The 26,330-nt window shown below is 37.7% G+C and overlaps 1 protein-coding gene across 1 annotated transcript in view; it reads right to left on the bottom strand.

Moving 5' to 3' along the window:
• BLTP1 (bridge-like lipid transfer protein family member 1) overlaps positions 1-26,330 on the bottom strand; it is a 150,589-nt gene that overhangs the window by 62,146 nt on the left and 62,113 nt on the right. Inside the window, exons 30-43 of the mRNA XM_070949053.1 lie at positions 24,121-24,294; positions 18,246-18,366; positions 17,315-17,458; positions 15,952-16,079; positions 15,426-15,628; positions 9,783-9,980; positions 9,484-9,695; positions 8,506-8,657; positions 7,258-7,408; positions 6,664-6,816; positions 5,618-5,858; positions 2,564-2,703; positions 2,022-2,241; positions 544-699 (exon numbers count right to left, since the gene is read on the bottom strand). Coding sequence (XP_070805154.1) covers positions 544-699; positions 2,022-2,241; positions 2,564-2,703; positions 5,618-5,858; positions 6,664-6,816; positions 7,258-7,408; positions 8,506-8,657; positions 9,484-9,695; positions 9,783-9,980; positions 15,426-15,628; positions 15,952-16,079; positions 17,315-17,458; positions 18,246-18,366; positions 24,121-24,294 — 2,393 coding nt within the window. The remainder of the gene's footprint in view (positions 1-543; positions 700-2,021; positions 2,242-2,563; positions 2,704-5,617; positions 5,859-6,663; positions 6,817-7,257; positions 7,409-8,505; positions 8,658-9,483; positions 9,696-9,782; positions 9,981-15,425; positions 15,629-15,951; positions 16,080-17,314; positions 17,459-18,245; positions 18,367-24,120; positions 24,295-26,330) is intronic.

The following is a 26,330-nucleotide window of genomic DNA, read 5'->3' as shown; positions in this document are numbered from 1 at the left end:
AGATAAAGCACATCAAACAAATACTGCATTCACCTCAAAGGAATATATTTTTTTTCCAAGTACAGTCTCAGTTTTACTGAGAACGTAGTAATTGTGAAAGAGGAAGTTTTTTCATTCTAAAATTTCTTGAGGAGAGATCATTGCCTTGAATTCAGGACCATACTCCTTTGGGATAACTATTAGTAGTCAAACTTTCGACTTTGAAAATGATAATATATAGACTTTTTTCTTAAGGTCAAAAGGCATAAATATATCATTATATTCCAAACTGACTTCAATGGGACAGTTACTAAGAAAAATTTTCTTTGATGAATTTTTGAAAATGTTTAGATGATGCTATTAGAAACAGGATAATGGGCAAGTTTATCATTAGAGTTCATTTTATATTACTATTTTAAATACCTTAAGTTCAGTAGTATATTCTTTTAATTTTTTCATTTCAATTAACAAGCACAGAGTAGATTATTTTTAAAGACAGCTTTTATTTTATTTTACTTAGGCATTCAGTTATTGTATTAAAGCAAACTCTGAATTTCAGAATACCTGTTGGAAGACTGTTGTGACCAGTTTTGGTGACAGGAGATTCTTGAACCGTATTTCCTCTATTGCCAACTGCATTTGACATCCAGTTATAAAAACTCACAGTTGGTTCTGATAATAATGGATGTTCTGATAGAATTTCAGATTGCATGGTGTTTGCTAGATAGGAATAAAAATAATTACATACTGTAAGCCCTTAAAAACAAATGTTGATAATATATTTTTCAAACCAATTTGAAATTCATTTTAAGAGATTATGCAAAAAAATTTGTACTCTACATACATTTCTGTCACTGATGATGAAGTGTCAACCAAGCATTAAATATTGGTCAATTTCTTGTTAATAAAAAGTAAGCTAGAAGAACTTTCTTTGCCCTATTACAATGAAATTGTACATTGATACATAGAAATTAGATTCTATGTATCTCTATAGAAACTAGATCTCTACTGGAGTCCAAAGGAATTGGGACACTAATACATTTTAGTAATAATAATAGAAGAGAAAAATCTGCAGAAAATAACAAAATACAAAGACTGCAAATAGAAATACAGAGTGGCAAAAGAGAGCAAAAGTAATAGTAATAGGCATCTTGGTTACAATCCCAAAACCATTGGGGCAACATTTGCACACCATCGGCATTGTCAAATTCAACATTCATCAATTATAAAAGGGAGCTTTACTTGGAACAGCTTACATCCTGCGGTGGTATCTGTAACACCATCAAACATCAATATCTGCCTATCCCAGGGTCCTAGGGAAGGACTTAATAGTCATGCAAAAATATCAAATCTAGTCTGAACATCTGACTGAGTGCGTGACGAACCATAAAAACCCAAAGTAGAAATGATTTTAAAAAATCTAGACAGATTCTAGGCAGATACCAGAAGGCACAATGAAAAAAAAAAGCCATATGGCCATATTTTTATAAATTACAGAGAAAATAGGTTACCAATAAAATTTCTATAGAACTGAAACCTGTATAATAAACTTTATTGGAATTACATATACACAGAATATACATAGCATACAACAGAATTCTATATGTTACAAAATTGTCTACAAATTCTTCTACTTATTTATTAGGTCATTATTAGGAGGATATAGCTTAAATAAATAAGCTGACAGCAGACAAACATCTAAGTAACAGACCAAGAAGAGATATTTTACACTTTGTTTTTAAGTCCACAGATACTGACACAAGAATAAATTACACTTTATTTAAAAAAATATTCCAAAAGTAATATGGATCTCTTTTGGTAACAGTGTTTGTACCAGTTGATTTATTGCCACTTTAATCAAGTTTAGTTTTAGAGAAGTGGCTATGCAGTTTACATCTGAACCTGTGCTTGGTGAAAAGAAAATTGCTATAGTATCTTGAGAATTCTAAGGAAGTAATACTGAAAACAATGAATAGTGTGATATTAAGCCATCATTCATTGCTTTCATCAATAAAATGCAATAGCAACGAAATGATTTCTACCTGTTCTTGTTAAAGAGCTACTTTTGGGGGCGGTGGTATTTTTTTGAGGAGTCCCATCCAAAAGATTATGTAGGCTAGGAAAACTTCCAGTCAAATAGCTAAGTAAACTCTCTTTTCTTGGACTTTCTTTAACAAGTAGCCCAGAACGACCAACATGCATTGGTGAGTCTGTAGCTGTATCTCCACTGGTATAGCTCAGAGAATGATATGGATGGATACCCTGAAAAGCAAATACACATAGAATGTTAATAAGATAACAAGAAACCAACTCCAATACATATCCATTGCTAATTCCCACTAAATTCAATCTGTTTTCTGCCCAGATTTATTCATAGTATAAGAAATAGCTGGTGATCACAAGAACTTAACCTGAATAAAACTCTACCTGGAGACAAAGTGGTAAATGCATTGTTCATATTATAATTATAAGGAATGCTAAGATCTAGATACAAATTATATTTTTGTATTTTTTCTTCAAGAAAAAAGTATATGTATGCATAGGATATAAAATTTCATACTGATATGGAATAAAACAGATTTACCTTTATTTTAAGGCCAGAATCACTATGAGTATGAGTCTTTGATAATTTTCTCATAATCTCAGCGCCAGTTACAGGCCCAGCAGCAGGTGGGGGGCGTGTACCACTTCCTTCCAGAAGCATCGTATGTTCACTGACAGTAGCTAAAACATTTGAGAAATGGAGAAATTATCAAGAGGATAAATCTAGCCAAGACAATTAGTTACTAAAATAGATATTGCTTAGCTGACAACAAATTCTTATTAATATTGAGTATCCAAAATTCAAGAAAAATACTGAAATTTGAATCAGCTCATTCAGCATCAATAAATATATTGGACTCTTTTTACAAGTACTTTTGATTAAACAACTTCTCTGCCAATTTACATTAATCAGACAGTTTTTGATTTATGAGAGCCTGACATTTCCTTGACTAAACAAGGCAGCTATTAAGTGAATTTTGTCCCATTTTACCACCTTTTTTGCCACAGTTAAGCAAATCAATTCAGCTGTTAACTGAGTCATACAGTCGTTAAGTGAATCTACCTTCCCCCATTGAAGCTAAACTAATGTTTCTAAGTCAAAGATTACCTGTACTGAAAAACTTTAGAAGAGTTTTATTGGAGTGCATACATTTTATTGCAGGGGTCCCCAACCCCCAGGCCGTGGCCCACTATCGAGCCTTGAGCCATTGGAAACCAGGCCACGGAAGTGGCAAGTGAGTGCACACGTATCCTCACTTGCGCAAGCAGCAGAGAGAGCGTGTTTGCACCATTTGCATGAGCGGTGTGCATGTCTTCCACTTGCACAAATGGAGCTGCTTGCGGTGGGCAAGCACGGACCCATCCCTTCTCTCCCTCCACCCGCTGGTTCGCAAAGCTGGAAAGCTGTTATATTGTGTGTGTGTGTGTGTGTGTGTGTGTGTGTGTGTGTGTGTGTGTGTATGTGTATGTGTATGTATGTATGTATGTATATATATATATATATATATATATATATATATATATATATATTTATATATTTTCAAAACTTCGAAGGATTTTTGGTATCTGTTTACTAGATATTTTCCAGAATAAATAATTAAAATGTAATTCAACACAATTAAAAAGTTACTTAAATGTATTTGTTCCTCTTTTTTATTAAGGTGCTTTAATAGTTATGGTGTTATCTCTTTATGGACAACCAGCCCAGATTTGGGCATTCCATAGCTACTGCTTCATAGGTAGTTGTAGGCCATAGGTAGTTGTAGGCCATGGCTGCCCAGTTCCACTTAGTGCACCACCTATGAGCCAATCTGGAGGATGTTGCAATGGTATCTCATAGCCTTAATCCACACATTAAACAACTAAATCCCACATGGAGAACATCTTTCTGACATGAACTCCTGAGTTGTCCTAACTCAATGCCATCCAAATATAAATTAATATCCCCAGAGGCGATAAGCCTTGATGGTTTTTTGTACCAGCCTGGGAACAGAATCTGGGAATTGTGACAGGGATTTTGCTACATAACAGGGAGACCAGCATTTGCTAACCACCAAGGTATATATCCTACAGATGATTGGAACACCCTTATATGCAGTTATTTATAGTGGAAATTTATAAATTCAGTCTGTAAAACAGGCTGGGTAGCATATTACCATGCATAATTATTGCTACTTATACAAGATAAGTCAGATAAGCAATTGTAGAGGAATCCAGAGGCTGTTAGAGAAACAGCAGGTGCAGAAGAAACATATAGATAATCCTCAATTTATGACCACAATTGGGGAAATTTCCATCCTAAATCATTGCAGTAGTAATTTGTCTCGGACCTGATTTTACAACAATTTCTATAGCGGTCATTAAGCAAATCACTGCAGTCATTAAGTGAATCCAGCTTCCCCAAGGGGATTTTTTTTGCTGGAAATCAGCAAAAAATGCAAAGCATACCACATGACCGCAGGACATTAAAAAATAACTGTAAATGTGAGTTGGCTGTCCAATGTCTGAATTGCAATCACATGACTGTGCGATTGGTGTGATAGTCATAAGTGCAAATACAGGTCATAGTTGCTCTTTTTGACACCCTTGTAATTTCAATGATTTACGTTCATTTCAACAAATGGTCATAAATTGAGGCTACCTTTATGAAAACTCTCAGAGAGGAAGGAAAATATTATAGAAAGACTCATGCTAATTCCCATCCCTCAAATTTCTGGGCTATAAAAAGAAGATGAATGAAAATATAGACTTGCAAAATTCTAATTTTTAGCCTATTTCAATAAAATATAATTCTAGGCTTCCTGTGGAATCTGTTTCCTAATCTAATCTATCTTGAAAGGCAGTCACCAATTGTCTGAACAAATTAAAATCCAATTATTTTAAACCGAAACACAAAAAGAAAAATGAATTCATAAATCCAAATATTCTTTCCTCAAAAGAAAACATGAAGAAAAAGAAATGGTTATTGCAGATCTTGGTTTTTGAATATATAAATTACAATTCCCCTTAAAATGCACACTCAGCACAGGTCTTTGCTTAAGTGATAGGCCAGGATTACAACTCCGTATCTGTTAGCTATGTATTAATTTAAGGGAATCAATTTATCAGCTACCAGCTGCTATGTACAGATAAGGAAGGAAAAGAAAGAAACAGCAATATTTGAATAATGTAATTCAATAATCTCAGCAAAACAGCAAGTAGTAAAACTGAAGCAGTATTTTTTGAAATTCTTCTATTTATAACATCTTTTCAGTCTCCCTCCCGCTTTTTAATTATTGTGATTATGAATTTTAAAATTATATTGCTTATGCTACTGTAAACACCTATATTTTCCCCCGTGAATTAGCTTAGAATATTACAATATTTTACAAATGTATAATTGCACTTGGAAGGAAAATCCATTTTATGCACTGACAGGGCCAGGTTAAATAATTTTTAAAACATATTTCTCTCCAAGTATGTGTTAAAGAGGAAAGAATACCATATGTGGATGGAATGCAAAATAAACTGATCTTAAGAACACACAGAGGGATGGAGGGACAGAGGGAAGGGAGGAGGGAGAGGAAGAGAAAGTATGTGAAAATGAATACAATACCTGCATCAAACTCAAATTCTGCTCCATCAGCGCTTGTGTCACTTTGAAGTCCTCCCACATTGTCCAAACCTAAGCCATTCTCTTGTTCCTGTTGTACAGTTGACTGGAGTTTTAGTGGCTGAGTTGGTCTGTGTAAACTTACCCCTTTGAAGGCTGGGGTTACCACAATGAACTTCATCCATTGCCTTGCTAATGCAATGAGACCTTTTTTTAATGTCACCAGAGCAGGGAGGCCATCACTCTAGAATACAAACACATACCCAGAACATTCTAAAATGCAGGCTCCAAAAGGGATGCCCCCTTACATATCATCACATCCAAATTTGCTTGCAAATAAATACCTCTGAGTTTTCTTATTTATTCCTACAATTTAGATTCAAGGTTTTTAAAATGTTCAAAGGATAAGCCCTTTCCCTTTTTTTTTTCTTTTTAGTTGTTGTTGTCTATTTTGCTCTATTTTTATTTTCTTTCTTTCTTTTTTGTATAAACAACAAGTATAACACACTGGAGATCTTAGCATTAAGTGATCACCTTAAGATAGAAGCTTTTATTGTGCAACAAATAGTTTGATATACTTGGCAGCTGTTAAATTCCTGGATGTAATAGCTAATCTTATGCTTATTAATATCAACATTTTAAATCACAATAAAAAGTGATAAAACTGAGACCATAAAAAATAAAAAATTAAACACTGGAGTGTTTATGTAATGTTGACTATATTAGAGTGAAGTCAACACTACATAAATACCACTATATCAAAATAATAACAGTATAACAATATAACAATAAAATAAATTTAAAAAGTTATGTTGATCAAAAACACAATACAATATTCATTTTTGTGCTTATAATAATATAATAAAATAAAATATTTTTACATATGTAGGGATTTTCTGAACGTGTTAACAATGCTTCTTTGTTAAGTCTCTGTTCTGTTTTTGTTTCTTTGGCTTTTGTTTTTCTCTGGATGCTCTAGAGTTTGTTATTAGCAATAAAAATTTTTAGTAATTTTTTTAATTAGACCATATTCTTAAGCAGTAACTTACCATGGTTGCTTCCTCAATGATGGAAAAAGTTGCTTGATGAAGATAATGGTGAAGTATATTGCACAGCAGACACGAAGGATTTTCTTGTAGATAACGAGATAATCTTGTGAGCTTGTTGTACTTGCTTCTCAAAGGAAAATGTACACTTTTATTCTGAATACATAAAAGCAATTAGCTATATGAGTTCTATAGAGAGAATATTTTTTCACAATCTAATATTGTGGCTAATATCTATACACACAATCTATGCTAACAGTCTAATTTTACTGAAAAACTAAATACAAAATTATTTAGAACTTCATTAGTTTTTATGATCATCCTCTAATAATATTATATTGTTATTGTGTGTGTCTTTCAAAACTAATGGTTAAGAAATGGGGTTTAAAGGGAGCAACATTCTGTGCTTTATAGAGATAATTGGATGCATTTTACAGAGGTATGATATTCTTTTTCTTGTTAAATCGTTTTTTAATCTTTTTACATCTGTCTGCTGGTCATCTTCTCTTTCTCTTCACTTTTCCCAGTATCGTACACTTCTCAAGAGTTAAGTCTTTGGCTAATATATCCAAACTCTTTCTCTTAATAGATACTTACTTCTAAGGCTTCTGTCATAATACATCCCATGACAGCACAAACACGCAAGGTTCCCTCTGTTTCTAATTTGTTTAAAGAAGACTTTACTTGATCAATAGGAACAAGCCAAGCCCCAATGGCTGGAGTTGCAGTACTCAGAAGATTCAGTTGCCTACAATATTAGAAAAAAGATGAATTATAAAACAGTTGGTTTTGAACCCCGAAATAAGCGCATGGCCTTATTTTCAGGAGGTCTTATTATTTTGGGGCACATGGAGGAAACCAGAGGAAATAGCGGGGATTGGTTGCGCATGTGTTTAAATATTTTCAGGGAGGGCTTATTTTCGGGGGGGGTATTTTTAGCACATGTGCTCAAAAGCCCGATTGGGCTTATTATCAGTGGATGTCTTATTTTAGGGGAAACAGGATAATATCCATAGTAATCCATAACTGTACAAGGAATTAATTTAAATATCATGGGGTCCTTTGTGCTCTCTGATCTTGGTTGCTTTCTTGCAGACGTTTCATTACAAATAGGTAAGATTATCAGCATAATTTGACTACTTTCATAGAAATATCAATCATAACAATTTTTGATTTTCATTTGTATATATAGGATAGCAAAAGTAAGACTAGATAACTACAATATATATAAAAATCAATATTTCTATTATGACCATTGCAATCAAAGACAAAACTAAGATTAAAAGAGTTTAGGTAAACTATTTAAAACAGTGAAAAAGTATCACAATTTGAGTTAATTGCAATTACAGAAACATATCAATAATGAGATCTTAGGGCAAAATAGCACTCTACACTTTGGAATAAAAAGTTAGCAGTCTGAATCATTCAAGTATTTAAAAGAACTGATACCTGAACTTTACCCTAATCATAACAAACACAAAAAAGATTGAACTATTTAATTATTTATAAAGAATTTTTAAAAATTTAAACTGTATCTATTAACATAAATATTCCAATTTGTAATTTTAACCTACTATTGTTCTCATTCAGCAACAAAATTATAACTCTAAAAATGTGCCTGTCTGTACATAAAATATATTTTAAGTAGAAATGCCTAGTGCACATTCTCAAAAAAAAGTTGGTATCTACTCTAGATTAAACTACACAATGAACTCCATAAATTAAATTTATATGAATTTGTATGTGAAATCCATGTAGATTTTAAATGCTTTATATATTAGACAATAAAATATACTACAGTCCATTGACCAAAGTTCAAATAATATGAAATGGAATCCAACACACCTTGAAAATATATGGGCAGGTGAACGAACATTTGTTGGAGCTGCAAAACTGAACCAGATTTCTTTGATTGTCAGTTTCATGCTGCAAGAGTCAGGTGGGGGTGGCCGTAAAGGATTATCCTTTTTTAGTTCATCAGATTCAACCCCTTCATCCTAAACAAGAGTAATAAAGATGAAAAAGTGCAAGATTAGTCCAAAGCAGGAGTGAAATGTAAAATTTGTTACTACCGGTTCTGTGGGCGTGGCTTGGTGGGGGGGGGAATGTGACTGGCCAACTTTTTTTTTTTTTTTAACTTTTCAAAGCACTTTTTCTAATGCTTTGAAAAGCCTCTGCCGATCAGGCAACTCAGCTGGGATAGTCAGAGAGGCTTTTTAAAAAATACCTCTCTGACGATCCCAGCTGAGTTGCCTGATCAGCAGAGGTATTTTTTTAAAAGCCTCTCTGACGATCCCAGTTGAGTTGCCTGATGGTAGAGAAGTATTTTTTACCTCTCTGCCGATCAAGCAACTCAGCTGGGATCGTCAGAGAGGCTTTTTAAAAAATTACCTCTCTGCCGATCAGGCAACTCAGCTGGGATCGTCAGAGACTTTTCAAAGCATTTTTTTAACCACCTCTTCGGCCAAGAGGTTGCAGAAAAAAATGCTTTGAAAAGCCTCTGATGATCCCAGCTGAGCCGCACGATCACCCGCCGCCATTGCTACCAGATCGGGCGATCGGGTCCGAACTGGGAGCATTTCACCCCTGGTCCAAAGTGGATGGTCAGATTTCTTAAATTTGTTTTTAAGATGGAAGCTTATTGTGTCACCTGCAAAAAAATAAAAGGCATAACTTTTTTTATCAAAACATGCAAATTACATATTTTCTCAGAAAAGTGAATCAGATTGAAAAACAGCTTAATTTAGCAAATTGAAAAATATTTTAATTGTCATAATAGTAACAGGTAGCAATGGTCCAAAGACTGTTTTAAAACTGTCTTACTTGCTCATCTGAAACTGAATTTGAACGAGTATCAGAACCAGCACTAGCGCAATCACAGTGGAGAATTTCTTCAGACACATCAGTATTGTAACCACTGCCAGTTGGAGAATCTGAAGAATTATTCGATGCAAGAAATCCACCTCTGTCGGTAGCTACAGATTTACTTATATTCCCAAATCCATTATATAATACAGCACCACATTGCCTACCACCTGTCAATATACAAACATAGAAAGTATCAGTTTCTTTACAATGTTTCCAGTGTTATCATATATTAAAAATGTTGAAAAATCATTTACCTTTTATTGTCAGATTTTCAATTCCACATTCAAACATTATCCAGCCCCATTTTTCTTGGCTAGGCCCAATTCGTGTTACATCTTGAACTACCTGATGATCAGTTTCATCTACAAAAGAAAAATCATCCAACTCTTCCAAAGTGAAAAGAACTTTTGATTTTTCAAATGGAATGGCTGTTATGGCACAGATTCCCATATCTGCAATGTAAAAAATAAGAGAATTTTATTGGAAAGATTATTTTTTCAATAAAAAACTACAGTAAACTGGACTTTCTAGAAACAACCTTTTTCCTACAGCAGAATACATATTTCTATTCCATTTGTTCTGGAACTACAACAAGGAAAGTTCTAACATTGCTTCTCGTAAATTGAAATAATTCCTTTCCAAGTTCTGGAAAGACAAGCCAAAAACATTCTCAAAGAAATAAAACTTGGATTTTTTTATCTCTCTTGCTGATGATCATCTGATTTTGCTGCCAAAAGCTGGTTCTCTGGCAGTGTTGCACCCTGGATTTGAATGGGAACCCTGAGGAATGACCCAAGATGGTTTTGGATGGTTGTGGACCCATCTGGGCAGTGGTATCTTGAAGATTCCAGTTTTTCTGGAAGTGGTTGAAAAGTCACCGGTCATCCATCTTCCTCTCGGCAGTTCATTTTCTTAAGTATGCCTGGGTTTTAACTTCACTTTTTGAATTTTCTGTTTTACTCTGCTTTTTATCTTTAAAAATTCACTGGTTGGCTGAATGCTGATTTATTTCAACCTCCTGCCGGACTCTAGCTTTTTTTGTTCTATTTCGCTTTGATTTATGTTATCGTCTTGAATAAGTTTCGCTTTCCCATAAGGAAACACAGCATGTTCTTGGATAGGGAAAATGCTTTCGTTTGATTTGCATTAATACTGGACTCTCACCACAGGTTTTTTGCATTTTTTTAATTAGCAAAATATTTCAAGTTCTTTTTTTTAATTATCCTTTTAATCTTGAATCAAAATATCCATAAAATACCTTTGCCTCAGCCTAAGCTACACAGAGTAATGTATCAAATTATGATAAGCAAGAGTGGGTGATATCTGGGAAAAAAAAACTTTTTGGTAACATACAATTCTTGGTTGAAAGCATTTTTAAAAGTCTGATAAATTGATAATGGCTGTGGAAAATATTCAGATACATGTAGTGCTGGATAAATTAGATTCACAAATGTAATGTAATTTGAAAGCTACAGACTCATTGGAAAGAGATATGGGTTATAAAGACATAGAACTAACTGAGCTGATTGCATATACTTCTTTGAAATTCAAGCCTACACTCTTACAATAGCAGATGTCTGAGTAAATGGAGAAGTGACAAATTGGTTTAACTCTTAGGATGAGATTTAAGAATAATTGGGATAGATAAAATGCCGTGATAAATTTTCTAAAAGTTCTAAAACTTTTTTTTTATTTTTTTTTTAATATTGAATTTCTATACCGCCCTTCTCCCTGAGGACTCAGGGCGGTGTACAGCCAAAATTAAAAACATGCAGGACAAATATTAAAAAACAATTAAAAGATATATAAATTTGGCCCAATTAAAACTCATTACCAATTAAAACGTTTAAAACATTTAAAAACAATTAAAAATTTCATCTTAAACCAGCCCAGCTTGCTTGAAAAAATGGGTTTTAAGGGCACGACGGAAGGCACTGAGGTCCTGGATTCTCCTTATCTCTGGGGGGAGCTGATTCCAGAGGGTAGGTGCCCCCACAGAGAAGGCCCTCCCCCTGGGGGTCACCAGCCTACACTGTCTGGCTGATGGCACCCTGAGGAGGCCCTCTCTGTGGGAGCGCACGGGTCGATGGGAGGTCATCGGTAGCAGCAGGCGGTCTCGAAGATAGCTAGGCCCTATGCCATGGAGCGCTTTGAAGGTGATAACCAACACCTTGAAGCGCACCCGGAAGACCACCGGGAGCCAGTGCAGCTCGCGCAGGAGCGGTGTTACATGGGAGCACCATGCTGCTCCCGTCACTACCCGCGCTGCTGCGTTCTGGACCAGCTGGAGCCTCCGGGTGCTCCTCAAGGGGAGCCCCATCTAGAGAGCGTTGCAGTAGTCAAGGCGAGAGGTGACGAGGGCATGAGTGACTGTGCACAGGGAATCCCGATCAAGAAAGGGCTGCAACTGGCGAATCAGGCGAACCTGACAAAAGGTCCTCCTGGTTACAGCCGTCAGATGTTCCTCCAAGGACAGCTGCCTATCCAGGAGGACTCCCAGATTGCGAGCCCTCTCTGTGGGGGCCAATGACTCGCCCCCAATAGTCAGTGATGGAGTCAACTGACTATATCGGGATGCCAGGAGCCACAGCCACTCAGTCTTGGAAGGGTTGAGCTTGAGCCTGTTCCTCCCCATCCAGACCCGCACAGCTTCCAGGCACTGGGACATCACTTCAAGGGCATCGTTGGGGTTGATTGTAATAATAGTTTTGTTATTTGGTTTTAAAACTAACTTTACATTTTTTTATTATTATTGTTTTTCCTGTTAATTATTTTGTCATTAATACAGTATAAAGATGACAGGTCAATAATCTGCAAATAGACTTCCGCTTGACATTGCGGCACTATCGGATGTGAAAAGCAGAGCTCCACGAACTTGCGCCAAATCCCTTCGTTGGAGGGCCCCATAAGGGGCTAGTCACCCTGTAGGGATGACGAAGAGTGGAGGGGTACCCTGCAGGTCACCGAGAGTGGCGGGTCTCCTGCTTAACCCAGGGCTAATTCCCTCCCAGCCGATGACAAATAGGCAGCCATTATGGCTGCTGTGAAGCTGGGGCAGCCAGAGAAACAAAGACTGTGCTGGAGCAGTGTGGATAAACAGTGACTGAAACTGTGTGACGTGACTTTTTTTTTTTTTTTTTTTTTTTTACACCTGAAACCTACCTTAAAGAAAATAAACTCTGGAAAAGGGACTCTTTGAAGAGTTTGTTTAAGTGGTGAACAATTACAAAGAGAAAAATCACAGACCCGAAAGAAAAGAAAAGGATATTAAGAAGAGAGTGCAAAATCTTTAAAAACACAGAAAGACTGGATCTCTAATTTTTATTGGCAATAAGACATTTTAAAATGCTGGAATTACTTGTCAGAATTTTGATTATTTGTTTGAATAAATACAAACGGAACTTGTTCGAATCTATGCAATGTTGCAATTAAACGGAAGGCACCATCTACTGGTGAATGGAATACATTACATCCCTACAATCCTGAGAAAAATACTAATAAGACAGAGGAGAAAGTGGAAATAACACCTGGAAGACTGCTGTGCTATTTATTGCTTTATACTTATTTATTCCATGATTACTGGAGCTCTAATGTTGAAAAAACGGAAGATATCTAAGTAAAGTGACTTTTAAATATCAGGAACTATGATTGAACTTATAGTGGGAACTTAAGGAGACATTTGGAAATTTTCTTGGATTACCTAAAAAAAGCTAAACTGACTAACTGTGGGACCTGAAGAACCATATTATTGTATTTCTGGAGGAGAAACATCAGGACTGAGTGAATTCAAAGTTCATGGAAAGTTGAATTTTGAAAAGTTTCCAAATCAACTTTCTGAGAGCAAAAATAATTGAGACTCTGGGGCAGTGATAGAACATTGACAGACAACTGAGTGATATTTGGACTTATCAAGAAAGAAGGCAAGATGTTTCAGCAGGGGGAAATAAGTGGGTTGCAAAAAGAGTTGGTGGCAATGTTTCAAAGCATTCATGATACTATGACAAGGAATCACCCAAGTTGCCAGCCCCCTCTGTGGGGGTCAATGACTCGCCCCCAATAGCCAGCGATGGCACCAGCTGGCTATATCGGGATGCCGGCATCCACAGCCACTCGGTCTTGGAAGGGTTGAGTCGAAGCCTGTTCCTCCCCATCCAGACCCACATGGCCTCCAGACACTGGGACATCACTTCAAGGGCATGGTTGGGGTGATTTGGGGTGGAGATGTACAGCTGAGTGTCATCAGCGTACAGATGGCATCGCACCCCAAATCCACGGATGATCTCACCCAGCGGCTTCACATAAATGTTGAACAGGAATGGCGAGAGGACCGACCCTTGTGACACCCCACAAACAAGGCACCTCGAGGTCAACCTCTGCCCCCCTGCCAACACAGACTGCGACCGGTCGGAGAGATAGGAGGAGAACCACTGCAACACGGTGTCTCCCACCCTCCAGCCGGTGCAGCATGATACCATGGTCGATGGTATCAAAAGCCGCTGAGAGATCTAATAGGACCAGAACAGAGGAGCAACCCTGTCCCGAGCCCTCCAGAGATCATCAACCAACGCGACCAATGCCGTTTCCGTGCTGTACCCAGGCCTGAAGCCGGACTGGCACGGGTCTAGATAGACGGTTTCATCCAGGTACTGAGGGAGCTGTTGCGCAACCACACTCTCAACAACCTTCGCAATAAAGCGAACGTTGGAGACAGGACGATAGTTAGCCATAGCAGCCGGGTCCAGAGAAGGCTTCTTAAGGAAGGGCCTCACCACCGCCTCTTTCAAGGCAGGCGGCAGGAAACCTTCCCCCAAAGAAGCATTTATAATCCTCTGGAGCCAGCTTCGCGTAACCTCCCGGGTAGCCAGTACCAGCCAGGAGGGACACGGGTCCAGTAAACATGTGGTTGCGTTTAACCTCCCCAGAATCCTGTCCACGTCCTCAGGCGTCACAGGATCGAACTCATCCCAGATAACATTCTCAAGACCCGCCTCAGCCACCCCGCCGGAATCTACCCAGTCAGAGTCCAGGCCTTCCCGAATCTGAGTGATTTTATCGTGCAGATACTGTGCAAAATCCTCAGCCTGTCCTTGCAAGGGGTCATCCCGCGCTCTCTGATGTAGGAGGGAGCGGGTCACTCTAAACAAGGCAGCTGGGCGATTATCTGCTGATGCAATAAGAGCAGAAAAGTAATCACACTTTGCCGCTTTTATCGCCACTAAGTAGGTCTTAATATGAGACCTAATTAGTGTTCGATCGGATTCGGAACGACTGGCCCTCCAACCACTCTCTAGGCGTCTTATGAAGATTAGAGGTTGAAATATGAATATGAAGATTAGAGGTTCAAAGATGGTACTGTTATTGTTATTAGAATGGGGGACTAAAATGTTGAACAATTAAATAATGAAGGCTTATATTTAAAGTCAAATATGTATAAGAATATTACAATTACATGATTTAAATAACAAATAATATTAATACTATCATTACTACTGTATTCAAATGAATGATATACAGATGCTTCACTGTTCATGTATTGATATTGATGTATATTCAAAAAAATGAAATAAAATAGATCTTGTAGTTTAAATTTTTTGGGGGGTCTGTTTCACAAGAAAAAAATATTTTAGTAATTTATTAATAAGTATTCAACTAGGGGGGATAATATGTGTATATATAGGATCTTTTTTTTCTTCTTTAATGCACTTTTAAAAAATGTCTTGTTCTGTGTGTTTTTGTTTTTGGAGTTTTGCACTTTAACTTTTCTCAACTAAAATAAAAATAGGGGGGAAAAGAAATTCTTGCATATATATATATTCAAGTCTTAATAAGACATATTCTAGTCTTAATAAGATTTTTGTAGCAAAGCACTGCCAAATTAGCATTACAAAAAGGCTTACCTGAAGTATCTAAGCCTCTGAGTTGCCCGTGAATACGATGAATATTAAGTTTAGCTGCAATTTCTTTTCCTTTTTCTGCTCCAGCATTTGATCGTAGAGAGCCAGAGGATTGGGGCTGCATTTTATTGGAATGGACATACTTCTCAAAAGTTACAGAACCTCTCCTAGTTTCTGCACTGTTTGTATTCTCTTCAACCACACCTCTTTTAATTAAAAAAGATAAATATTTGAGACATCTCAGGAAATGCAGTTTCTTGTATCAGTAATTTAAATACTTTTGTTTGCTAACAAAATATTTTTATTAATACATATGCATAGCTGAAGGCATTTGCTACTCATTTATATTATAAATCTGCCCCATATTATTTAACAAAAAGATTTTTAAAAATATGTTATACAGACCAAATCTGGACTACAGGGACCCCATGGAGATGAAGAAGAATCCTGAAGCAATGATTTTGTCACAATGTTAAATCTTCTATTAAAAATGTAACTAAGGTATGACTTATTTAAAACGTTGCCTTACCTGTTCATACGGACTTGTGTGGCAATCCTATCAAAGCACAAAGCCACTAAAGAAACATGAGTTACATTTTTGGCTGTGGCTGTCCCGGATGATTCTTCAATCGATGCTTGAAGTAAGCATAAATTTACCTAGAAAAGTTATCCCATAGTTTTAAGAAGAGACATACAAATCAAGTGTTTTTATTTCATTCAACAAATGTTTTTCAAAATTTCATGAAAGCATGAGCATCACTTTATCTAAAGAGATGTTATCAACATTCATGTTGCACATTTTGCCATTGAATTAGGATAAGTACAATTGATATATTATGGGAGATTTATATATTATTGAAAGTACAACTAGTATTTGAAAAAAAACATCCTCAGCATTCTGTGTTCAATTATGCTCAGCCATGAAATTCTTTTCTACACTGCTGCATGGAACCAGTATGGCCCTATTCTTTACTAGAAATAAAATGTTCCTGACTCATCCATATTTTCTTTATTTAGTCATAAACATCTTGAATCTTTGTAAGTGCTACTTTGGTCCAGTAGTACCTTGACATAATAATCACTTTCCTGGAAATTTACCTGCATTTGCAATTGGCTAAATGAACCAGTAATTTAGCTGTTGTTCCAACTAATACATTATGTGGTATAGGTAGTCCTTGACTAACAATAGTACATTTAGTGACCACTGAAAGTTACAATGGCACTGAAAAGGTGACTTATAACTGTTTTTCACAGTTACAACCATTACAGCATTCCCATGATCATGTGATCAAAATTCAGATGCTTGGCAGCTAGTTCATATTTATGCTGTATCCCAAGGTCATGTGATCACCTTTTGCAACCTTCTGACAAGCAGAGTCAATGGGGAACCAGATTCACTTAACAAACAGGTTACTAACGTATCAGCTGCAGTGATTCACTTAAAAATTGAGACAAGAAAGGTCGTAAAACGGGGCAAAACTCACTTAACAGATGTCTCATTTAACAAAAGAAATTTTGGGCTCAATTGTGGTCATAAGATGAGGACTACCTGTATTTCTGTAGACAATGAAGGAATCCATACTGAGGCTGATTACCATTTTCCCACTGGCCAGTTTTGGCATTGACACAGCTAGTACAATTACAAGGTCATGATACATAGCTTCAAATAATTTCATGCCTATGCTTCTCTTCAACATATTAGTGTTCTTCTCTTAGGATCCAGACTAGGTAGTCATCTTTTTAAATAGTGAAGATACCAGAAACCTAGATCCTTCACCTAGCCCAAATCTGCACAAAATGAGTTTTGGTTCTTCCAACCTGTTTATATTCAAGATAATTCTTGCTAAGCTCTAGTGCATTTTTCAAGGCTACTCGGTCAAACTGTTAATTACCTTAGGTACTGTAACATTGGCTTGTAGGCCTTTAATAGTCACATTATCTTGTTTGAGAGAAACATTGGCTTGTGTCTTTACTTGAGTTGTTCCAGTAGCCGGAGTTTCAATTTTTGTTCCTCTCACATCCTGTTTAGAAGATAGCTTTAAAACAGAAGAACAAGTAGTACACATTGCAATTAAGATTTAAAGGAAATATGTTTAACTGTTTTGAATCAAGTGTTTTATTTGGCCTAGAACTGGCGTGTCTTGTTCCAAAAAGTAGGCAAGGGAACAATAAAATATAAAAGGACTTTAATTTAATTTAAAGTTACAGTGCTTCAGAATAGCATCATGTCTTTTCTTCTACCCTTTCATCCAATATCAGTAGAAATAAGCACCACCAGATATACTCCAAATTCAGGAAGTCCTAATTCTTTTAGACAATAGAATATTTTAAATGTAATTCCATAAATCTTCCATTTTGTTTCATATTCTCTCCCCACCATCCCTTTCTCTCTGGAACCCACATATTATTTTTGACTCTTTCTCCATTTTGGCAGTTATGTTTTTGGTAATAGGTGAGAGAATGACGAGAACTGAATTTTCAAGCAAATAATTTTTGAACTGAAGTCCAAAAATATAAAAATATTTTTCTTTACTTATGTAAAGCATTTTTTCTTTGCTTATGTACTATAGCATATACTTATTTATAAAAAATAAATGGAGTAAATACAACATATTCCTCTTCCACCCCATCTCCTGAAGCAAGGGTTTACTTTCCTTTTCATCTATCTTTGAGGACTAAATATACAATATTATTATTCTGTTGTTGTTTAGTAAGCCAAATAAGAAAAAAAAAAGCCAAAGCACATTTGGGGAAGGCAACAAGCTGTATGGAAATAATAAACCTTTGCCATAATAAGAAATTTAATTAGATAATTATACATACATTTTCTGAAAATGTTGTTTTTTTATTCTGGACAGCTTCTCTGAGAACCTTACAATGCAAATCATCCACAATGGCTGCTGCATGACGTGTGCTTGCACAGTGCACCATTGCTTCTATATACCTATAGGGAAAGTTAGTCCAAAATATATGTTGAAAGCAGATTTCAAACAAGATTTTATCTACTTGTTTCTTTATAAAAGGCTTGAGAAAAATATAGCCAAATTAACTTATGTTTAAAACTTTAAAGATATTTATAATAAATGCATCTGTAAAATTTATTTTTTTAAATGATTACATTTGTACATGTGGTAGCACAGTGGTTAGAATGCAGTACTGCAGGTTACTTCTGCTGATTGCCAGCTGCCAGCAATTCAGCAATTCGATCCTGATTGGCTCAATTTATTTATTTATTTATTTATTTATTTTATTAAATTTCTATATCGCCCTTCTCCCGAAGGACTCAGGGCGGTGAACAGCCAGAGGATAAAACACAGAGATGGAAATGGTATTTGACTCCATTAAGATTGTCATTGATGGATAAAAAAATTAGTAAACAATGTTGGAGATGTGATATGGAATTAGGGACTTATGAACATATGTGGTACAAATGTGATAAAAGTTAAAAAGTTTTGGCAACAATTGGAGGAAATGATATTTGAAATGATGGGGAAAGCAATAATATTGATACCAGAAACTATATTACTGTTGATAATTAAGGAAATAGAACCAACAAAATATGAGAAAGAATTGATTAGAATTATGATTATAATGGGTAGAATTATAATAGCCAGATATTGGAAATTAGATGTGAATTTTAGAATAGAAGAATGGTATTGTGAAATGTGGAAATTAGCTTTAAATGATAAAATGACATGTGATATTAAAATTAGAAATGGTGACTATAAAGAAGATATTTTCTGGAAAATTTGGAAACCATTTGTGGACTATGCGCTGGGAAAATTGGATGCTTCGGTACCTGTACCCCGAGAACGTGAATTTTGGCGATCATGAGGATATATCCGAAGAACCAAATCTTCCTTTCTTATGTATAGCACAGGGTGAAATATTGTATATGTTGTTTGTAATGTTAGTAATTTAAAATATAAAATGTTAAAAATAATAATAAAAAAAAAAAAACACAGAGATACAAAATTTAAAATAGATTAAAACAAATTAAATAATTTAGGCTGAATTTTAAAATACCCCATAATTAAACACATTAAAATTTGTGTTTAAAATTTAAATTTAAAAAAGGAGAAGATTTAGGCCAGGCCAGCTTGATGAAATAAAAACGTTTTAAGCGCGCGATGGAGGGTGCGAAGATCCGGGATCCTCCGTATCTCCGGGGGGAGCTTGTTCCAGATCGTAGGTGCCACCACAGAGAAGGCTGTCCCCCTAGGGGCCACCAGTCGACATTGTTTGGCCGACGGCACCCGGAGGAGCCCCTCTCTATGGGAGCATACTGGCCGGTGGGAGGCTATTGGTGGTAGGAAGCGGTCCCGTAGATAACCAGGTCCTAAGCCATGGAGCGCTTTAAAGGTGGTAACCAAAACCTTGAAGCGCACTCGGAAGACCACCGGGAGCCAGTGCAGCTCACGCAGGAGAGGTGTTACATGGGAGCTCCACGTTGCTCCCATCACCACCCACGCGGCCGCACTTTGCGCCAGTTGGAGCCTCCAAGTGCACCTCAAGGGAAGCCCCATGTAGAGAGTGTTACAATAGTCCAGACGAGAGGTGACGAGGGCATGAGTGACTGTGTGTAGGGAGTCCTGATCTAGAAAGGGACGCAACTGGCGGATCAGGCGAACCTGATGAAAAATCCTCCCGGTCACGGCCGTCAAGTGCTCTTCTAAAGACAGCCGTGAATCCAGGAGGATGCCCAAGTTGCGAGCCTTTCCATGGGGGCCAATGATTCACCCCCAATAGTCAGCGATGGCACCAGCTGACTATATCGGGACGTCGGAAACCACAGCCACTCAGTCTTGGATGGGTTGAGCCTGAGCCTGTTCCTCCCCATCCAGATCCGTACAGCCTCCAGGCACCGGGACATCACTTCAAGGGCATCGTTGGGGTAGTCCGGGGTGGAGATATACAACTGGGTGTCGTCAGCGTACTGATGGTACTTCACCCCGAAACCACGGATGATCTCGCCCAGCGGCTTTACATAAATGTTGAACAAAAGGGGCGAGAGGACCGATCCCTGCGGCACCCCACATATGAGGGGCCTTGGGGTCGACCTCTGCCCCCCTGTCAACACAGACTGCGACCGGTCGGAGAGAAAGGAGGAGAACCACCGTAGTACGGTGCCTCCCACCCCCAACTCTACCAACTGGTGCAGCATGATACCATGGTCAATGGAATCAAAAGCCGCTGAGAGATCTAAGAGGACCAAGACAGAGGAGCAACCCCTGTTCCGAGCCCTCCAGAGATCATCAACCAACGCGACCAATGTCTTTTCCGTGCTGTACCCAGGCCTGAAGCCCGACTGGAACGGATCTAGATACGACGTTTCATCCAGGTACTGGGGAAGCTGTCGCGCAACCACACTCTCAACAACCTTCGCAACGAAGCGAAGGTTGGAGACTGGACGATAATTAGCCAATACTGCAGGGTCCAGGGAAGGCTTCTTGAGGAGAGGCCTCACCACCGCCTCCTTCAAGGCGGCAGGGAAGGTACCCTCACCCAATGAAGCATTTATAATCCCCTGGAGCCAGCCTCGCATCACCTCCCAGGAAGGCAGTACTAACCAGGAGGGACATGGGTCCAATAAACATGTGGTCGCGTTCAGTTTACCCAGAATCCTGTCCACGTCATCTGAGGTCACAGGATCAAACTCGTCCCAGATAACATTCTCAAGACCTGCCTCCGTCACCCTTGCTGGACCTACCCAGTCGGAGTCCAGACCTTCCCGAATCTGAGTGATTTTGTCATGCAGATATTGAACAAAGTCCTCGGCTCTTCCCTCTAAGGGGTCCTCCCGCGCTTCCTGGTGGAGCAGGGAGCAGGTCACCCTAAACAGGGCGGCCGGGCGATTATCTGATGACGCAATAAGAGCAGCAAAATGGGTACATTTTGCTGCTTTTATCGCCACTAGGTAATTCTTAATATGAGATCTTACCAGTGTCCGGTCTGATTCAGAAAGACTAGCCCTCCAACTACTCTCTAGGCGTCTTTTCCGGCGCTTCATCTCCCTCAGCTCCTCGGTAAACCAAGGAGCCAGGTGAGAACGGCGCCGGGTCAGAGGCCGCAAAGCCACGACTCGATCCAGAGCTCCAGCGGCCGCTCTATCCCAGGTGGCCACTAGGTCTCCAGTCGAAGCGTGTGCAAGATCCTCGGGGATTGGCCCAAGCTCCATCTGGAACCTATCAGGTTCCATCAGGCACCTGGGGCGGTACCATCTTACCGGTTCCGCCTCCCTGCAGGGGGGTACCGCAGTTCGAAGGTCAAGGCGAAGGAGAGAGTGATCCGACCATGACAAGGGCTCAATGACTATGTCCCCTATCTCAAGATCACTCAACCACTGTCCAGAGACAAAAACCGGGTCCAGTGTGTTTCCCCCCCCTGTGCGTAGGGCCATGAATTAGCTGGGTCAGGTCCATGGCCATCATGGAAGCCATGAACTCCCGAGCCATCTCAGATGCCTCACCCGCGGACGGCAGATTAAAATCCCCCATGACCATGAGTCTGGGGGTGTCAACCGCCACCGGGGCGATAACATTGAGTAGCTCGGGCAGGGCTGCAGCCACGTGGCAGGGAGCCAGGTACGTGATTAACAAGCCCATCTGAACCCCATGACCCCACTTCACAAGGAGGGACTCACAACCGGCTGTCTGAGGAACAGTGGTCTCCCTCGGCCTAAGGCCTTTTCTAATAATAACCGCTACTCCCCCACCCCTCCCCTGAGGCCTTGGCTGATGGAATGCGTGGAAGCCTGGTGGGCACATTTCTACCAGAGGGACCCCTCCCTCTGGGCCCAACCAGGTCTCCGTAATACCCGCCAGGTCCGCTTCCCCCTCCTGAATAAGATCACAAATGAGGGGGGCTTTATTTACTACAGACCTGGCGTTGCACAACATCAGACAAAGGCACAGGCCCTGAGGATCTGTGCAACCTGGAAAACGAGTAGAGCTTTGGGGGCCGGAGCGCCCTACCGCTTGAAGACAGCGGGTGCGTGCTCCCTTAACATGATATGGCCCCCTGCTCAAGGTTGACTTAGCCTTCCATCCTTCTGAGGTCGGTAAAATGAGGACCCAGATTGTTGGGGGAAATATGCTGACTCTGTAAACTGCTTAGAGAGGGCTGTAAAGCATTGTGAAGCAGTATATACTGTAAGTCTAAGTGCTATTGCTATTAAGTTTTCTTCATAAACTAAAAATTCTGTTTTAAATTTCAATGTTTTTATATTTTTAAACTTCTTACAGTCTATATTGTTATTAATAATCTGTAAGCTATCCAGATTCACTTGATAGCTAGATGGGTAACATATAAATTTAATAAATAAATAAGCAGGTAGCAGAAAATTTAGGATCTGACAATATAGGGAAGCCCAATAGTTTATTTATTATTAAATTTGTCCGCTGCCTGATCTCCCAATGGCTTTGGTAGCTCGCATGAAAAACATTTAAAAAAACATTAAAAAGTTAATTTGTGAAAACAGAATTATATCAATCAATGAACTAGTGTAATCCAAAATGCCAATTCCTTTGTTTTATCAAAATATACTTTTGTTCCTCTTAACCTTAACCAATCATAAGGAATTTTAAAAAAGATTATATGTGTTAGGACATCAAATCAGTTTGGGATATATTAATGTGTATCAGATTAATAAGGGGAGGACGCGTTGGCTCAGCGGTTAAAGATGCTGAGCTTGTTGGCTAGAAACCTGACAGACAAGATTCAAAATGCAAATGCCACTTGACAAGGTGAGCTCCCGTTAACTGCCCCAGCTCCTGCCCACCTAGCAGTTCAAAAGCATGCAAATGTAAGTACATAAATAGGTACCACTTTAGTGGGAGGCTAACAGCATTTCATGCCCTTGGCGCATAATCTTGATGCCTACATGACCACAGAAATGTCTTTGGACAATGGCTCCCTTGGTAAGAAACAGAGATGAGCACCAACCCATAGAGTCAAAAATGACTGAACAGGGAAAACCTTTTCCACAATTTTGCTACTATAGAACTAATATTTTCTAGACAAAATTGGTTTTTAGATTCTGAATGGCCACCTAGCCAGAAAATAACTTTCTGTCTGTCTATACTTGATTAAGGAACTCAAGTATATTTAAGCTAGTCTCTTTCTCTTACCTCAACTTATCTTACATTGCTGATACTTTCCAGAAGAAAATAATAGGAGCTTTTGGAGAAAAGGCAGGATAAAAATGAAAAAAAAAAAAAATGAAGAAATGTTTTTCCATGTAATGGCTTGGGTTTTTTCCTAGTATCTCCCTAGAATAAGCTCTTTGCTGGAACTTCAAGTACAGCCATAATAATGGTTTTGTTTGGCCTATAAGTACCAATATAAGACAGGAGCTCAAGAAAGATTACATGTGATCACATTTCATTTTAGCCACATAATAGCAAATTGGTGAAGTAGGTTAGGCTAAAAGAGCTGGGTGACATCAAAGTCACATAGTAAGTTTCTATAACTTACATGACCATGTGTCTCTTTACTATTATACTGGTTTATATGGCCATACATTTCCAGTAATGCAAGAAGAGAGATAAGAAGACATAGCACATGAGGCTGCAGGGCAAAAAAAACTATTGAAAAGACTCTATTCATATCTGTTTCAGTACAACATTGTACTGTCCCAGGCCAAGAAGAAATGTGACAACCATATTATATGCATATAGCTCTTGAAACAAAGAAATACCTGTCTAAAACTTCTGCTACAAGAGGACTAAGAACTATATCCACTGTTCCTTTTACTTCAACAATAGCTGTTGTTCTGGTCTGACAAACTGGATGATCAAGAGTCCATTCCTCTGTTATTGTTTCATCATCTGTGTTATCTAGGATTTTCTTTTCCAAAGGAGTATATGGAGTGCTAAATAAATAAGTGAAAAACAAAACATTAAATTTTTAATTGTATCTTTTTGCTGATTACTTGCCACAATAGAATTTATTGGAAAAGATTATTTACCTAATCATCTTTTCAGGAGAATATGATCTATGTATGATAAGTGCAATAAATGAAGAAAGTGTAAATTTCCTAATTTGAAAAGTAATAAGCGTTCACATACAAAAACAAAGTAATAACATGGATAAGTATCCAGAAGACAATAGAACCGAGTACTGAATTGATGCTTTCTCAAGTTATTGGTTTGAACTAATTTTAAATGTATTTTTCTATCTGTAGTTTATTTATTTTTTTTACAAAAACATAAAATGTATCCTACCGGTTCAGAGCAATAGAATCAGAGATATAAATGCATTATCTAATATTATATTTACAAGACATATCCTCCAATAAGCCGGTTTGGTATAAGAAGGTGGTAGACATTATATTTCTACAATTATTATGAAAACCAAGCTTCAAATACTAGAATGTCTTAAATGATAAATATTTCTGACATCAAATAAATGTCACTCTTTTTGAAAATATATGTTGGTTCATCATTGTAAACAAACTGTATATAATGAAGACCTCTTAATCAATAATAAATAAAAATATATCCAAATGATATATGAATTACATTTAAATGATTAAACAGGAATTCATCAGTTTTTTGCCTTCCAAAGACATTTTAAAGCAAGGTGTTTTTCTTAAGCATAGTACCGAAACTATTTGACATGCACAGGAAATATAAGACAGTGTTCATAAATACTTTTCATCATGTTTGTGCTATCCTTAGCAAGCTACAGCTTACTATACATTTCATCATATCAATTAAGTCCTACAGCATAAGCCTCATAATTTCTTAGATAACGTTATATGAATTTAACTTTCCTTTAAAAATTTTAAAAGCTTACTTTTCAAAAAAGCTAATCTAATAAATATTACTGAATCTGAAAAATGTTCAGAATAGTCAGAAAACAAATTCAGCTTATAAAAATCAACAACCTAGAAGCTACTTCTATAGTGTGAAAACTCAGTGCAAATAAATATGAGCAGCATTTCATTATCTTTTGACAGGAACAATTATAGTATAAGATACAAATATTCAGCACCACTGAAGGGGACTGTTACTTACACACACACACTCTGAATATTTGTATCTTATACAATTGTTCCTGTATATAATGTATATAATCCTGTATATAATGAAATGCTGTATGTATATATATACATATACATATACATATACATATACATATACATATACATATACATATACATATACGCACACGCACACACACACACACACACACACACACACACACACACACACACATATATATATTTGTCTATGTAAGTTTTCACGAGTATATATGTGTGTACAGTTAATATTTTGGGTTTCTTCCCGTGTAATTGTGAACATATCCCTAAAAGGGTAGAAGTGACGTTTCGACAGAATCTCATCTGCCATCATCAGGCTTATGTGAAGGGTCTTTTGCTGTAACTGCCGTTACTATTTCAAATCTGGTGCCGGTAGTCTGGGATGGCTCCACCTTTTCATTCTGATTGGTTGGGAGTCTCAGTTTGTGTTTATTGGCTTGGCTTCGGGTGTATGGTCGGTTTTTCTATGTTGATGGGCAGGAAGCATATACGAAATCCCGTGTGCTTCCTGCCCATCAACATACATTGGACAGACCAACAGAAGAATGAGTGTGCGCATCGAGGAACACAAAAACTCAATACAAAAACAAGAACACACATCATCATTAGTTCAACACATAAATACAACAGGACATAATATTAATTTTAATAACACAAAACAATTGCAAAAATAGAACATCTCAATGGCAGAATAATCAGAGAGGCCATGGAAATAGAGAAAAGACCATATTGCATGAATAAACGTGATGACACTTCACGTCTGCCTACTATTTGGAAACCTGCTCTCATAGATAGACGAATCTTAACACAAAATATAAAACATAGATCAAGTGTTAATCAAAAGGCCTGTATGGACACAAGTT

Source organism: Pituophis catenifer, unplaced genomic scaffold (assembly GCF_029215685.1).
Source record: "Pituophis catenifer annectens isolate HBS135680 unplaced genomic scaffold, rPitCat1.0.hap2 SCAF_8, whole genome shotgun sequence".
NCBI lineage: Eukaryota > Metazoa > Chordata > Lepidosauria > Squamata > Colubridae > Pituophis > Pituophis catenifer.
The sequence above is the reverse complement of the archived record's forward strand: the minus strand, read 5'-3'. Positions and strand labels throughout refer to the sequence as shown.